This window comes from Somniosus microcephalus, chromosome 9 (assembly GCF_052327205.1).
Source record: "Somniosus microcephalus isolate GS21.2 chromosome 9, FLI_Smic_1.0, whole genome shotgun sequence".
NCBI classification, from domain to species: Eukaryota; Metazoa; Chordata; class Chondrichthyes; order Squaliformes; family Somniosidae; genus Somniosus; species Somniosus microcephalus.
In genome coordinates, this window is record NC_140995.1 from 214,261,608 (window position 1) to 214,279,297 (window position 17,690).

Genomic DNA, 17,690 nt, shown 5'->3' on the forward strand with positions numbered 1-17,690 from the left:
TCACTGGCAGTGTCAGCTGCCAAGTCCAGCTCATCCCACAGTGACTCCCGTTGATGCTGTGTAACCAGGGGTGTAAACCTGTCTCCAGGTGACATCACAGAGGAGCCAGGAAACATGTCACAAAGCAGCCCAAGCCCCTCCCACTCAAGGTATTACAGGGTCACATGACCAGTCTCTGCTCCTGGTGTGCAGTCTCACTGGGCATGAAAGCAGGTTGTACAATCAGTCCCTTCTCCAACCCTGGATATTACAGCCTCCTTTGTGCCTTGAAACAAGCCTATTCCCTGTAACAGGAAGGGTGCCACAAGCAATAAGTGGAGGGATCTTCATGGGTATCAAGTGGTGGGATCATCGGAGCACTGGTGTGCAGTCTCACTGGGCATGAACGCAGGTTATACAATCAATCCCGTCTCCAACCCTGCTCCCATGTACTGAGACTCCAGTCAGGGAGCACAGACTCCCAAAATTACCACTGATAAATTATCCCTCCCATCTTCCAAATGTGAGGTCCCACTATTCAAAGGCCCCCATGTCTACCTCTTGCTTTATACACCAGAAAGTCTCCCCTCTCTTTATGTCAGCCACTGTGTCTCCCTCCTGCTTTGGCAGAGAGAGGCAGTTTGTGGAAATGGTGTTTGGGATGAGGCAAGGATATCACAACCTCCTTTGTGCTCTGAAACAAGTCTATTCCCTGTAAGAGGAATAGTGTCAGAAACAATAAGTGGAGGGATCTTCAGGGTATCAAAGAGAGGGACCATCGGATCATTAATTGGAGGGTGCATCATGGGCAATAAATGGGGTAAAGCACCCTCTGTACTAGCCCATCAAACACTCCCAGGCAGGATATCAGGTTTAATCAGTTGGTCACACTGCAGGTAAAGGCTGCACAGGCAGGAAGGGAATGGGTGACCGCCAGGCAGAGTAGTAGGCGCAGGCAGGTAGTGCAGGGGTCCCCTGTGGCCATCCCCCTCTCAAACAGATATACCACTTTGGATATTGTTGAGGGAGATGGCTTATCGGGAGAAGGCAGCAGCAGCCAACGTCCTGGCACCATGGGTGGTTCTACTGCACAGGATGGAAGGAAAAAGAGCGGGAGAGCTATAGTGATAATGGATTCTATTGTAAGGGGAATAGATAGGCGTTTCTGCAGCCACAAACGAGTCTCCAGGATGGTATGTTGCCTCCCTGGTGCAAGGGTCAAGGATGTCTCGGAGCGGCTGCAGGGCATTCTGAAGGGGGAGGGTGAATAGCCAGTTGTCGTGGTGCATATAGGTACCAATGATATAGGTAAAAACCGGGATGAGGTCCTAAAAGCTGAATACAGAGAGTTAGGAGTTAAATTAAAAAATAAGACCTCAAAGGTAGTAATCTCAGGATTGCTACCAGTGCCACGTGCTATTCATAGTAGAAATAGAAGGATATTTCAGATGAATACATGGCTAGAGGAATGGTGCAAGGGGGAGGGATTCAAATTCCTGGGACATTGGAACCTGTTCTGGGGGAGGTGGGACCAGTACAAACTGGACGGTTTGCACCTGGGCAGGACCGGGACCGATGTCCTAGGGGGAGTGTTTGCTAGTGCTATTGGGGAAGGTTTAAACTAAAATGGCAGGGGGATGGGAACCTGTGCAGGGAGACAGAGGAAAGGGAAGCAAGGATAGAAGCAAAAGACAGGAAGGAGAAAAGCAAAAGTGGCAGTCAGAGAAATCAAGGGTGTAAATCAAACATGGCCACAGTAAATAATAATTCTAAAAGGTCTGAGATTGTTAAAAAAAACAAGCCTGAAGGCTTTGTGTCTTAATGCGAGGAGCATTCATAATAAGCTGTATGAATTAAACAGATATGATATAATTGGGATTACAGAGACATGGCTCCAGGGTGACCAAGGCTGGGAATTCAACATCCAGGGGTATTCAATATTCTGGAAAGACAGGCAAAAAGGAAAAGGAGGTGGGGTAGCATTGCTGGTTAAAGAGGAGATTAACATAATAGTAAGGAAGGATATTAGCTCTGATGATGTGGAATCCGTATGGGTAGAGCTGAGAAATGCCAAGGGGCAGAAAACGTTAGTGGGAGTTGTATATAGACCCCCAAACAGTAATGCTGAGGTTGAGGATGGCATTCAATGGGAAATTAGAGATGCATGCAATAAGAACACAGCAGTTATCATGGGTGGCTTTAATCTACATATAGATTGGGCTAACCAAATTAGTAACAATACTGTGGAGGAGGAATTCCTAGAGTGTATATGGGATGGTTTCCTGGACCAATATGTCGAGGAACCAACTAGAGATCAGCCCATCTTAGACTGGGTATTAGTAATGAGAAAGGATTAATTAGCAATCTTGTTGTGCGAGGCCCCTTGGGGCAGAGCAATCATAATATGAAGAATTCTTCATGAAGATGGAGAGTGAAGTATTTGACTCAGAGACTAGGGTCCTGAATTTAAATAAAGGAAACTATGATGGTATGAGGCGTGGGTTGGCTAGGATGGATTGGGGAATGTTCCTTAAAGGGTTGACGGTGGATAGGCAATGGCAAACATTTAAAGATCGCACGGATGAACTACGGAATTTGTTCATCCCTGTTTGGCATAAAAATAAAACAAAAAATGTGACTCAACCGTGGCTAACAAGGGAAATTAGGGATAGCATAAGATCCAAGGAGAGGACATATAAATTGGCCAGAAAAAGCAGCAAACCTGAGGATTGGGAGCAGTTTAGGATTCAGCAAAGGAGGACAAAGGGATTAATTAAGAGGGGGGAAATAGAGTATGAGAGTAAGCTTGCAGGGAACATAAAAACTGACTGTAAAAGCTTCTATAGATATGTGAAGAGAAAAAGATTGGTGAAGTCAAGCGTAGGTCCCTTGCAGTCAGAATCAGGGGAATTTATAATGGGGAACAAAGAAATGGCTGACCAATTAAATACATACTTTGGTTCTGTCTTCACAAAGGAGAACACAAATAACCTCCCAGAGATGTCGGGGAACATAGCATCTAAAGAAAGGGAGGAACTGAATGAAATCAGTATTTGTAGGGAAATGATGTTAGGGAAATTGACAGGTTTGAAGGCCGATAAATCCCCAGGGCCTGATAATCTACATCCTAGGGTACTTAAGGAAGTGGCCCTAGAAATAGTAGATGCATTGCTGGTCATCTTCCAAAATTCTATAGACTCTGGCACAGTTCCCATGGATTGTAGGGTAGCTAATGTAACCCCACTATTTAAAAAAGGTGGTAGAGAGAAAACGGGGAATTATAGACCGGTAAGCCTGACATCGGTAGTGGGGAAAATGCTAGAGTCCATTATAAAAGATGTAATAGCAGAGCACTTGGAAAACAGTGACAGGATCGGACAAAGTCAACATGGATTTACAAAAGGTAAATCATGCTTGACTAATCTACTGGAATTTTTTGAGGATGTAACTGTTGAATAGGTAAAGGAGAACCACTGGATGTGGTGTATTTGGACTTTCAGAAGGCTTTCGATAAGGTCCCGCATAAGAGATTAGCGTGCAAAGTTAAAGCACATGGGACTGGGGGGTAAGGTACTGACTTGGATAGAGAACTGGTTGGCAGACAGGAAGCAAAGAGTTGGAATAAACAGGTCTTTTTCCGAGTGGCAGGCAGTGACTAGTGGGGTACTGCAGGGATCGGTGCTAGGACCCCAGTTATTCACAATATATATTAATGATCTAGACAAGGGAACTAGATGTAATATCTCCAAGTTTGCAGACGACACAAAGTTGGGTGGGCGTGTGTACTGCGAGGAGGATGCCGAAAAACTCCAGTACGATTTGGACAGGTTGGGTGATTGGGCAGATGCATGGCAGATGCAGTATAATGTGGATAAATGCGAGGTTAGCCACTTTGGTGGCAAAAACAGGAAGGCAGATTATTATCTGAACGGCAATAGATTGGGAAAAGGGGAAGTGCAGCGAGACCCGGGTGTCTTTGTGCACCAGTCGCTGAAGGTAAGCATGCAGGTGCAGCAGGCGGTTAAGAAGGCAAATGGTATGTTAGCCTTCACAGCAAAAGGATTCGAGTACAGGAGCAAGGATATCTTGCTGCAGTTGTACAGGGCCTTGGTGAGACCACACCTTGAGTATTGTGTGCAGTTTTGGTCGCCGTATCTGAGGAAGGATGTTCTTGCCATGGAGGGAGTGCAGCGAAGATTCACCAGACTGATACCTGGAATGGCAGGAATGGCATATGAAGAGAGATTGGGTCGATTGGGCTTGTATTCGCCAGAGTTTAGAAGAATGAGAGGGGATCTCATTGAAACTTATAAAATTCTAACAGGACTAGACAGACTAGATGCAGGAAGGATGTTCCCGATGGCGGGGGAGTCCAGAACCAGGGGTCACAGTCTAAGGATAAGGGGTAAGCCATTTAAGACTGAGATGAGGAGGAATTTCTTCACCCAGGGAGTGGTGAACCTGTGGAATTCTCTACCACACAAGGCAGTTGAAGCCAATTCTTTAAATATATTCAAGAAGGAGTTAGATATATTTCTTAAGGCTAAAGGGATCAAGGGATTTGGGGAGAAAGCAGGGACAGGGTACTGAATTTGGATGATCAGCCATGATCTCATTAAATGGCGGAACGGGCTCGAGGGGCCAAATGGCCTACTCCTGCTCCTACCTTCTATGTTTCTATGTAACACGAGTTAGATACAGAGTAAAGCTCCCTCTACACTATCCCATCAAACACTCCCAAGGCAGGTACAGCATGAGTGAGATTCAAAGTGTTGGCGTATGGAACTCGGTTAATTCAGCTTCTGAAAGGTGTTCATGTTTAGTTCATTGAATATAGGAAAAAACGGTGGATGGCATCATTAGAGAGAGAGAGATATAGAGTGAGAGAGAGAGATACAGATTTCACTTAGCAACTGCTGGTGTTCGCAACCAACCAGCCTTGGATATGTTTATTTATGGTAAGAATGTCTAGAAACTAGAAGGGTTAGGCTTACCACAGCAAGGCCATGGTATTTTTGTGTGCATCATGTTGAAGAAAATGTAGCCTTGAATCTCTGGACTATGCTGTAGCCAGAGACTAACATATTATGCAATGCCAGTTCCAGTTTGATAAGAAAACAATGTATAAATATAAACTTTTCATTTGTTCAAGCAGCTCGAGACAGGACCCATGCCTAAGTTCGTACACTCTATCTGTGACAATACTCAGGTTGTAAATTGCTTTTAATACTGAAGTTAAAGAATAAAATGATTATAACCAGATGACTGAATTTGTTACTACTCAAGTGCACAACAAAATGTGTTTTATAACAATATTTACTTTGACATTTGTGCTTTCAGTGTTCTACAGCATTGAGGTGCTGCAAACACTGACAATCACTGCACAGTGGTGCACGGCTGCACCCAGGCTCTCCCATGACTCTCTCCATATGCTTATGGAGGGAGTCACAGCACACCGGGAGGTTCTCTTCCCTTCCAAAGTCGGAAGAGACCTCCCCAGGAGATCAACACAGCCTAGTTGCACATTGCATAGGAGGACACAAGCAGGAGCGTCATCAGGAGGACCAGGCTGCAGTGGCGCAAACCTTTCAATGATGTCAGTAGATCACAAAATGTTACTGCAAAGGCACACTCAACCTCATCCTGTTGTGCCACTCATTACATCCCCATCACTCTGCCTTCCCTACCCTACTGCTGCACATCATTACTCACACCAACTTACCTTGCACCTCCACCCATCCCTCTCTATCTATATTATCACATCCCCATCTCACTAGTTACCCCTCACACTCACCCTCATCCTAGTCCAATCATACTAACTAACAACACACAAGGGTAGGCACTTGTGTGTTTTAGCCAATGTTCATGTTAAGTTTCTGTTAATGTGCCGTCAAACATTGAAATCTTTATTTTCAACACTTTGCATTCTTGGACAGATTTGTGTGCATCTTTGGAAGTGGCTTAGTGTGTTGCAGTGAATGGTGAGACATAACGGTACCCCCTCCCCACAATGGTGATGAGTGTGAAAGAAATAAGAACATAAGAACATCAGAAACAGGAGCAGGAGTAAGCAATTCGGCCCTTTCAGCTTGCTCCGCCATTCAATAAGATCATGGCTGATCTTCTACCTCATCTCCACTTTCCTGCACTATCCCCATATCCCTTGATTCCCTTAATATTCAAAAATCTATCGATCTCTGTCTTGAATATACTCAATGACTGAATCTCCACAGCCCTCTGGGGTAGAGAATTCCAAAGATTCACCACCCTCTGAGTGAAGAAATTTCTCCTCATCTCAGTCCTAAATGGCCGACACATACTCTGAGACTGTGACTCCTGGTTCTAAACTCCCCAGCCAGCGGAAACATCCTCCCTGCAACTAACCTGTCAAGCCCTGTAAGTATTTTGTATGTTTCAATGAGATCGCCTCTCAGTCTTCTAAACCCTAGAGAATATAGGCCTAGTCTACTCAATCTCTCCTCATAGGACAATCCCCCCATCCGAGAACCAGTCTGGTGAACCTTCGTTGCACTCCCTCTATGGCAAGTATATCCTTCCTTAGGTAATGAGATCAAAACTGTACACAATACTCCAGGTTGGGTCTCACCAGGGCCCTATATAATTGCAGTAAGACGTCTTCACTCTTATACTCAAATCCTCTTGTAATAAAGGCCAACATACCATTTGCTTTCCTAATTACTTGCTGTACCTGCATGTTAACTTTCAATGATTCATGTACAAGGACACCCAGGTCCCTCTGAATACCAATATTTCCCAATCTCTCAACATTCAAAAAACACTCTGCTTTTCTATGGCTTGGGCATTGTAGGGATGCATTATGTTGTTGGTGTGGGATGGTGCCAACTTGGCACATCATGTGGCAGCCAGGGTGTGCAGTGTCAAGTGAAGTAAATGTGGCATTGTTGAGGCCATCCCTGGCGTCCCAGGCAGAAATCTGGTCGGGTGCTGATGCCCTCTGTTCTGTGCAGCATCAGGTGATTGCGGAGAAGGTTGGTGTGATTGTTGGTGCTGCTGGTGTGCCTGGTGATGCTGGTGTTGGGGCTGATCGTGGTCAGATTCTGAGGACCAAGGTGAGACAATATAAAGTACACCCATGCTGATGGAATAGATGGCAGGTGAAACAGAGATGACAGAAGCGGTCTGTCAATGGTGGGAGAGGTAATGAAGTCAGACTGGATGGAGACTTGTGAATCTGTAGTGGAAATGCAGTTTAGAGAAGCTAGTGGTTAAGGGAACATTTATCAATGAGCGGGGAGCTTTGACTTGACATCTGAAGCTGTCAACTCCACATCTGATTCAATGGCTAGTGACCTCCTGCCTCAGCTTCAAAGACAAGGTCTAGGCACTGCAGGAAACTGGTGGGCAACCTGTCAAATTCAAAAAGCTGGGGAAAAAAGCATTGTTAATGATTTGAATTGGGTCCCCCACCGCTGCCTGTTGGGACGGCTCAGCGCTGGCAAACCTGACATCAGGAAATGCATGTGGGCATGTTTTGACAGCAGGTTCCCGACCGTGAACTCTGTTTCTCTCTCCACAGATGTTGCCTGACCTACTGAGTATTTGCAGCATTTTTTGTCTTCTCAGAGGCCTTCCTTTACTATCCGAGGCCTTGCAAACATTCAGCAGCACTCCCTACACACTTAAAAAACTTTTAGCATCTATTGCAACAAGCCACTACTTCAGCAAAATTTTTTTTAAAACAGTCCAATAGCTTAAATGCAAACTTACATGAACGATGTGTGTGTCCCTTTAACAGGTGCTGACAGCGCCTCTGTGAGTCTGTATTCACACTGGGTTTACCTGGTGAGCTTAGGACCCAGCACTGAACTCAGCACTAGGGTCGAAGTTTGCCATGGTGATACTTCTTAATGGCAGTGCTACCAGGCCTAGAAAAAATTCTGAGGGACAGAATTAGTCTCCACTTGGAGAGACAAGAATTAATCAAGGATAGTCAGCATGGCTTTGTCAGGGGGAGATCATGTCTAACCAATTTGATTGAATTTTTCGAGGGGGTGACTAGGTGTGTGGATGAGGGTAATGCAGTTGATGTAGTCTACATGGACTTCAGTAAGGCTTTAGACAAAGTCCCGCATGGGAGACTGGTCAAGAAGGTAAGAGCCCATGGGATCCACGGCAATTTGGCACACTAGATCCAAAATTGGCTTAGTGGCAGGAGGCAGAAGGTGATGGTCGAAGGTTGTTTTTATGACTGGAAGCCTGTGTCCAGTGGTGTACCGCAGGGATCGGTGTTGGGTCCCTTGCTGTTTGCAGTGTACATTAATGATTTAGATATGAATGTAGGAGGTATGATCAGTAAGTTTGCAGATGACACGAAAATTGGTAGAGTGGTAAATAGTGAGGAGGGAAGCCTCAGGCTACAGGACAATATAGAGGGGTTGGTCAGATAGGCAGAACAGTGGCAAATGGAATTTAACCCTGAAAAGTGTGAGGTGATGCATTTTGGGAGGACTAACAAGGCAAGGGAATACACAATGAATGGTAGGACCCTAGGAAGGACAGAGGATCAGAGGGACCTTGGTGTACATTTACATAGATCCCTGAAGGCAGCAGGACAGGTAGATAAGGTAGTTAAGAAGGCATATGGGATACTTGCCTTCATTAGCCGAGGCATAGAATATAAGAGCAGGGAGGTTATGATGGAGCTGTACAAAACGCTAGTTAGGCCACAGCTGGAATACTGTGTGCAGTTCTGGTCGCCACACTATAGGAAGGATGTGATTGCATTGGAGAGGGTGCAGAGGAGATTCACCAGGATGTTACCTGGGCTGGAGCGTTTCAGCTATGAAGAGAGACTGGACAGGCTGGGGTTGTTTTCCTTAGAGCAGAGAAGGCTGAGGGGGGAATCTGATTGAGGTGTACAAAATTATGAGGGGCATAGATAGGGTAGATAGAAAAGGACTATTCCCCTTAGTAGAGGGGTTAATAACCAGGGGGCATAGTTTCAAGGTAAGGGGCAGGAGGTTTAGAGGGGATTTGAGGAAAACCTTTTTCACCCAGAGAGTGGTTGGAATCTGGAACTCACTGCCTGAAAGGATGGTAGAGGCAGGAACCCTCACAACATTCAAGAAGCATTTAGATGAGCACTTGAAATGCTATAGCATACAAGGCTACAGACTAAGTGCTGGAAAATGGGATTAGAATAGATAGGCACTGTGACCCTCCCTCTGAAAAAGCTCTCCCCTTGTCCAATTGCCCCCGTGCCTTCTCTGAAACTCCCGACATTGCCCCAGTGCCAGCATTGAGGGAGATCTGCACAGTCGGAGCAGCCGTACTGAAGGAGCACTGCACTGTGGGAGGGTCAGTACTGAGGGAGCGCCGCACTGTTGGAGGGGTAATACTGATGGTGCATTGCACTGTCGGAGGGGCGGTACTGAGGGAGTGCCGCACTGTTGGAGGGGTAATACTGATGGTGCACTGCACTGTTGGAGCGGCGGTACTGAGGGAGCGCCGCACTGTTGGAGGGGTAGTACTGATGGTGCGCTGCACTGTGGGAGGGTCAGTACTGATGGTGCGCTGCCCTGTGGGAGGGGCGGTACTGAGGGAGTGCTGCACTGTTGGAGGGGCAGTACTGAGGGAGCGCTGCACTGTTGGAAGGGCGGTACTGATGGTGCGCTGCACTGTTGGAGGGGCGGTACTGATGGTGCGCTGCACAGTCGGAGGGGCAGTACTGAGGGTCAGTACTGTTGGAGGGGCGGTACTGATGGTGCGCTGCACTGTGGGAGGGGTGGTACTGAGGGAGCGCTGCACTGTGGGAGGGTCAGTACTGAGGGAGCACCGCAATGTCGGCGGGGCAGTACTGAGGGAGCACCGCACTGTCGGCGGGGCAGTACTGAGGGAGCGCCGCACTGTCGGAGGGGCAGTACTGAGGGAGCGCCGCACTGTTGGAGGGGCAGTACTGAGGGAGCGCCACACTGTTGGAGGGGCAGTACTGAGGGAGCGCCGCACTGTTGGAGGGGCAGTACCGAGGGAGCGCTGCACTGTCGGAGGGGCGGTACTGAGAGAGTGCTGCACTGCCAGAGGCGCCCTCTTTCAGATGAGACATTAAACCGAGGTCCCTTCTACCCTCTGAGGTGGACGTAAAAGATCCCACGCCCAGTTTTGGAAGAAGAGCAGGAGAGTTCTCCCCGGTGTCCTGTGGCCAATATTTATCCTTCAACCCACATCACTAAAAAAATCACTAAAAATCCGTTGATCTGGTCATCTCACATTCCTGTTTGTGGGAGCTTGCTGTGCACATATTGACTGCCAAGTTTCCTACATTACAACAGTGACTACACTTCATTAGTTGTAAAGCGCTTTGGGACATCCTGAGGTGGTGAAAGGCACGATATAAATGCCAGTCTATATTTCAGTAATAAACGGTTCCAGTAAAGGCACACGGACACACATGTTATTAGGAGCAAGAACCCAGTGTGTGCTGATGCAGTGTCAAAAAGATGAACTCACTTGTGGTTTAAAGAGTCTTTTGGAGTGATTCGGGAACTGTTCTCAGAGTTTATACTGAGTCATTCAAAACAGCAATCAAACTATCCTGACAGCTGGCAACATAATCCCATCTGAACAACTTGTATCAACTTGTTCAGGGCGCAGGATGTGGGAAATTCCCATCCTGGCACAAGCAGAAAAGCCTCGAGTTACTTTGTTATTAAGCGGGAGCTCGGCACTATATCTAACGAGTGCTGTGCCTGCCCTGGGAGTGCTCGATGCTGACACTGACATTTGCAGAGCAAAGCCACATATTTTACAGTAAATCTGCCTCAATGGCACAGTCATGGAATTATAGAATCTGATAGGACAGAAGGAAGCCATTCGGCTCATCATGTCCGTGCCGGCTCTTTGAAGAGCTGTCCAATTTAGTCCCACACCCCAACTTTTCCGCCATAACTCTGCAAATTAGTCGCCTTCAAGTACATGTCTAATTGCCTTTTGAAAATTCTTATGGAATCTGATTCCCTTTCAGGTAACGCGTTCAGACCTTAACAGACCTTCTCTGTGTGAAGAAAGTTCTCATTTCCCCTCTGGTTCTTTTACCAATTATATGAAAGCTATGACCTCTGGTTGCCTACCCACTTGCCAGAGGAAACTATTTCTCCCTACTTGATCTATCAGAACACCTCAATTTGGAATACCTCTATTCGCTCTCACCTCAACCTTCTCAGCTCTAAGGAGAACAACCCCAGCTTCTTCAATCTCTCCACATAACTGAAGTCCCTCATCCCTGGTATCATCCTGATAAACCTCGTCTCTACCCTCTCCAAGGCCTTGACATCCTTCCTAAAGTGCGGTGCCCAGAATTGGACACAATATTCTAGCTGAGGCCTAACCAATGATTTGTAAAGGTTTAGCATGAATTCCTTGTTTTTGTATTCAATAACCCTATTTACAAAGCCATGTATCTCATACACTTTCTTAACTGTCTTATCAACTTGCCCTGCCACCTTCAAGGATTTGTGAACATGTACCCCCAGGTCCCTCTGTTCTTGCACCCCCTTAAAATAGTACCATTTAGATTATACTGCCTCTCCATGTTGTTCCTTCCAAAGTTCATCACCTCACACTTATCTGCAGTAAATTGCAGCTGCCATGTATCTGCCCATTTCACCAGTCTGTCTATGTCCTCCTGAAATCTGCTACTACCCTGCTCACTATTTACTACGTTGCCAAGTTTTGTATAGTCCGCAAACTTCGAAATTGTGCTCCCTATACTCAAGTCCAGGTCATTTATATATAACAAAAAAGCAATAGTCCTAATACTGACCCCTTGAGACCCCCACTGCACACTTCCCTCCAGTCAGAAAAACATTGGTTCACCACTACTCTCTGCCTCCTATCCCTTAGCCAATAATGTATCAAGTTACCACTGTCCCTTTGATACCATATCCTTCTATTTTCTGAATAAGTCTATTATGTGATATTTCATCAAATGCCTTTTGAAAGTCCATGGGGGAAAAGTTCGTTAGCAACCAACATCGCCTGGGCGCTAAATTTAGTGCCCGGCGCAAAAATAGCGCCGGCGATCGCTAACTTCAGTTTTAGCGCCCCAAGAGGGAGGTGGAGCGCTAATTCAAATGCTCCACTTCCTTCTTAGAGCACTAACCCCGAATATCGGGGCAGTGCGTTCTGCAGCGCTTTGCACTGGGCCACGTCGTGCTGTGTATTGGAAGGGCTGTTCCCCTCATTAAAGGGGAGGGCCCAGGCCCACAACTCTGTGGGGCCCTACCTGGACCACCGGGGAGCGGGGTGCCGTGCCAGCAGCCCGGCACACAAGTGAAGTGCTGGGCTGCCAGATCGCGGCACGGACCCCGCGCTCAAAGACGCAACGAGCCACAACAAGCAAGTCGGCCGATTTTATTTTTCCCCCCTCGCCACCTCCCCTTTACTAACCGCCCCACGCGCCTCCTGTTGTCCGTTCCTGCCCCTTAAGTCGGTTGCTGTCATCGTCCAGCACAGATTCAGGGGACGTGCGGCCAATTTTGCAGGCGGGGTGAAAACTGGGCGCTGCGCACGGTGATGACATCGTCATCGCCTGTGCAGCGGAGTGGGGTGGTGCCGGTTACCGCCGCCGCTAAACTCGCGCTGAATTTAGCATGTCTCAGTAATCCCTACTATGTCTGGTTCCTCGCAACGCATGATTGCCTCCAGCTCCCCTGTTTTATTATGGACACTGTGTGCATTGTTGTACAGACAGTTTAACTCATTTTTAATAGTAGTTCCTCTCACTTTATTTTTAACCATCTTTTTAAACTCCTGTTTTTTAACTCTATTTATTCCCTAGCCATCAATGTCCTCCCTTTCTTTACTCTTTCCTATGCTCTCCTTTCCTTGTTTATATTTAGGCTGGTTTCATTTCTTGTCGATCCCTCCCCCCTTCTTACTAGTTTAAAGCCTTTGTCACCTCCCTATTTCCCATTTCTGCTAGGACACGGGTCCCACCCCGGTTCAGGTGGAGCCCGTCCCATCGGTACAGCTCCTTCCTGTCCCATGAAAAGGAACCCCTCTTTCCCACACCAGCCCTTTAGCCATGTGTTAATTCTCCTGGTCTGTCTGCTTCTATGCCAATTTGCATGTGGCTCGGGCAGTAATCCAGAGATTATTACCCTCGAGGTCCTGCTTTTTAATTTTGCTCCTAACTCCTGATACTCCCTCAGCAGGACCTCCTCCCTGTTCCTACCTATGTCGTTTGTTCAGACATGGACCACGACAACTGGATTTACTTCCTCCCTTTCCAAGTTCCTCTTCAGCTGCTGTGAGATATCCCTTACCCTGGCACTGGGTAGGCAGCACACCAATCGGGATTCTCGTTCTTGGCTGCAGAGGAGGCTATCTATCCCCCTAATTATAGAATCCCCTATCACTATCACATTTCTATTCTGCTCTTCCCCCCCTTGGACAGCCTTCTGAGCCACGGTGCCTTGGTCTGCATTGTGGCTGTCCTCCCCGCAGTCTTTCTCCTTGTCCTCACAGGTAGCGAGTACATCGTACCTGTTGGACAGGGCCAGTGTCTGCCGGACCTCCTTCTCAACCTCTCCTAAATCCGCACTACCCGTCTCCCAAACAGTCACACCCTCCCCTTCCTGAACCTGTGCTTTCCTCTGAGGTGTGACTGTATTCAGGATAAAACTGTCCAGAAATTCCTCCCCCTCCCTTATGTTTCGGAGTGTCTCTAACACGCACTCCAGCTCAATGACTGAGCCGGAGTGACTGAAGGCAGAGACATTTCCTGCCGATGTGGGAATCCGGGACAGTCTCGCTGTCCACAAACTCCCACATACTACAGTCCTGACACTTAGTCCCTGCCATCTCTAGACTTTATTTTATTTATTTGCTTATTTAATTAGTTCAAGTTTTTAATCAAATGATTATTTATAGTTATATTAATTAATTAGTTTATCTAGTTAAGTTATTATTTATTAACGTAATAGTTATAGTTCCCCAGCTCTTAATTTAAACCACAGCACTAGCTTTGAGAATGAAAAAACACTGAGACTCACCAACCAATCACCTACCTGCTATCCTGTGATGTCACTCCTAGATTTTTTTTTGCTCTCGTTCTCACTCCCCCCGCGCTCTCCCCCCACTCTGCCCCCCACCCTGCCCCCCACTCTCTCCCCCGCTCTCCCTCCCCTGCTCTGCCCCCCGCTCTCTCCCCCGCTCTCCCTCCCGCTCACCCCCCCACTCTCCTCCGCACTCTACTCTCCCCCCGCTCTCCCCCTGGTCACCCCCCACTCTCTCCCCCGCTCTCCCTCCCCCGCTCTGCCCCCCGCTCTCTCCCCCGCTCTCCCTCCCGCTCACCCCCCACTCTCCTCCGCACTCCACTCTCCCCCTGCTCTCCCCAGCGGTCCCGCTATCCTCCCCCCTCCCCTCCCCCCCTCCGCCCCACTCTCCCCCCTCCCCCCACCCCGCTCTCCCCCCCCACCCCACTCTCCTCCTGCTCTCCCCCCCGCTCCCCCCCCGGCTCTCCCCACCGGTCCCGCTTTCCCCCCCGCCCCGCTCTCCCCCCCGCTCTCCCCCCCACCCCACTCTCCTCCTGCTCTCCCCCCCGCTCCCCCCCCCCGGCTCTCCCCACCGGTCCCGCTTTCCCCCCCGCCCCGCTCTCCCCCCCGCTCTCACCCCCACCCACTCTCCCCCCAGCTCTCACGCCCGCCCTGCTCTCCCCCCTCCCCTCCCCCTCCACCCCCACCGCTCTCCCCCCTCCCCTCCCTCCCCTCCCCCTCCCCCCTGCCCCCTCCCCTCCCCCTCCCTCTCCCCTCTTCCCCCCCTCCCCCCCTCCTCCCCCCCTCCCCCCTCTTCCCCCCTTCCCCACCTCCCACCTCCCCCTCCTCCCCCCTCCCCCTCCCCCCCTCCCCCTCCCTCAGTACTGCCCCGCCGACTGTGCAGCGCTCCCTCAGTACTGCCCCTCCAACAGTGCAGCGCTCCCTCAGTACTGCCCCATCGACAGTGCGGCGTTACGTGTACTGCCCCTCCGACAGTGCAACGCTCCCTCAGTACTGCCCCTCCAACAGTGCAGCGCTCCCTCAGTACTGACCCTCTGACAGTGCAGCACACCCTCCAGTACTGCCCCTCCGACAGTGCAGCAATCCCTCAGTACTGCCCCTCAGTACTGACCCTCCGACAGTGCAGCACACCCTCCAGTACTGCCCCTCCGACAGTGCAGCAATCCCTCAGTACTGCCCCTCCGACAGTGCAGCGCTCCCTCAGTACTGCCCCTCCCGAATGTTTGACAGTTGAGGCTCAGGGAGCAGGTAGAACCCTCATGACATTTCAAGTGTCGGTTAAGAAATGCCAAGATTCCGATTCCGTTGATCACTTGTAAACGTCAATGCAATGATCATTGCCAGCACTGGCGCTGGTGAGAGGCACATGCGCTTTGGAAAGAGGGAGAGAGAGAAAGAGAGATAAAAAGAGATAGAAGGAAAATTATGAATTTATAAGATCCCAGAGAGACCCTGGTTCCAAATGATTCGAGCTTGACCCGTATTGGTGACAGTGATAAAACTTTATTCGGCACAAGCAAGATTGAATACATTACAGTATTCGAGCAGCAGTTTACAGAGTATAATTCAGGCTTGTATTACCCCGTTATACACTGGGTAGAAGCAGCAGCCGTGAGTGAGCTGCACCCTGTGTCTCTTGTCTCTCATCGCCTCCCAGGTGTCTCCTTGATCCTTCCTGAAATCTTCTACTCCTGAAATCTTCTAGAGTTTGTGGCTGTCAAGACACCCCCGCCCCCTCTTATACCCGTACTCTCATTCAAAACCTATGGAGTCCTCCTGAACCGATCACTGGCTGACACCCAAACCCAAATCCAATCATAAAGATGCCCGTCTGCAGCAGCTGGGCTTACACAAGTTCTAGTCCTATGACCCCCTGACATCATCTGTTTTTGACCATCAAGACTCATATCTGGGGTAGCTATGGCAACACAATCGGAACATGTCTCCACAGGTTGAGACACGGCCCCTGCTGATGGCCTTTGTTTTTAATTCACTGCAGAGTGTGGTGTATGTAACCTGTTCCACCTTAAGAGAACTACCTTAAGAGATGTACTACTTTCTCTTGGCTGCTGTATACTGTAATACCGGTGGTGACCACACCGGTATATAAACGTTGTGTAGTGATTTGCTGGGCAGTTCAGCCCTGACCTCCGAATAGTAAAGACCTGTTAAAGTTATTCTTGTTGTCTGTGTCCAGTGATTTATAATAAACATAACTGGGACACACAGACTCAACAGTGGCGACGAGTCCGATCTTACCCTGCGACAGTTTTACATCCAAGTCAGCTTCGTCCTCAGAACGGGCGTCGAGAAGAGGCATCCGCCCTCATCATCCTGCTGAGCACCACATCGCACGGGAGGCATCGAGTACCCGGGTTAAAAAGAAAAATTCTGACCACGAAGCCCTCCATCAGCGACAGGCAGTGATCATCCCTTCTACCACGGTGGTGGGTAAGCCGATCAGCGACACGAGCAGAAAGTCGGCCGCGTTGGCTGTGGAGTAGGGGAGGGAAAACGGAGGAAAAAGGGCGGAGAACTCGACCGCGGCCTGTGAAAATGGCCGGGCCGCAATCGAGGCCGAGAGGCGCAGCGACTGGGGCAGCGTTAAGGCCACGAGAACCGCGGAGAACTCAACCGCAGCCGGTGTAAAGGACCGGCCTGCAAGTGGGGCTGAGAGGCGCAACAGCAGGGGAAGCGTGAATGCCCACGGGAACCGCGGGGGAGCAAAAAGCAGCGTCAGGGAATTGAGAACCGCTGGGGAGGCGAGAACGGCAGCAGCACGGCAATCGCCATTGCAGCCAGCGGGGGAAGAAGGCAAACGCGGGAAGCCGCCATTGTAGTCGGCAGGGGAAGAAGACGAGCGCGGGAAAAACCGCCAAGCGCGGGAAGCCGCCATTTTAGTAGGCGGGGGAAGAAGACAAGCGCGGGAAGCCGCCATTTTGGGAAAAAGAAAATTTAAAGAAACTTGCAAGGATGCCTAAACATGGTAACATCAATGCTTTTGATAGCGATGTCGAAGATTGGGCCACGTATGTAGAACGCATGGAAGTTTATTGTAAAGCAAATGAGGTACCAGATGATAAGAAAGCACTAACCTTATTAAACTCAATGGGTGCGAGGACGTACGAGCTATTGAAGCACCTTGTATCACCAGATAAACCGGCGGATCAGACTTTCGCGAATATTGTTACTGTCCTGAAAAATCATTTAAACCCCATGCCGCTGCTGATAGCGGAACGATTTAAATTTTACAGAAGAACGCAGCTGAAAGAAGAAAGCAACGCTGAATTCTTAATTGAACTGCGTAAGCTATCAAAGTACTGTCAGTTTGGAACAGGACTAGCAGATGCGCTGAGAGATAAATTTGTGTGTGGATTGTTAAAAGAAGGAACACAAAAGCGACTGCTAGAAGAGAATGATCTTACGCTTGATAAAGCTGTCACTATTGCAGCATCGCACGAAGCCGCAGCGAGAGGCACTGTGGAAATGCAGCTAAGGTCATCGGAACTCAGCACCAATCAAATGGCCTTGGGTGCAGTAAAGTGTTATTGTTGTGGAAAGACAACGCACGATCAGAACCAGTGCTGGTTCAAAAATCAGGAATACAGAAAATGTGGCAGGCTTGGTCACATAGCTAAAGTATGCCGGTCAGGAAAGAAGACCAGCAACAAAAAG

At 48.9% G+C, this 17,690-nt stretch overlaps 1 protein-coding gene across 1 annotated transcript in view; it reads right to left on the reverse strand.

Annotated features, from left to right (window-relative positions):
- Positions 1–17,690, reverse strand: part of LOC147113013 (uncharacterized) — a 194,336-nt gene that overhangs the window by 3,105 nt on the left and 173,541 nt on the right. The window contains exons 4-5 of the mRNA XM_085998237.1: positions 9,769–10,026; positions 9,508–9,589 (exon numbers count right to left, since the gene is read on the reverse strand). Of these exons, the coding sequence (XP_085854363.1) occupies positions 9,508–9,589; positions 9,769–10,026 (340 nt within the window). The remainder of the gene's footprint in view (positions 1–9,507; positions 9,590–9,768; positions 10,027–17,690) is intronic.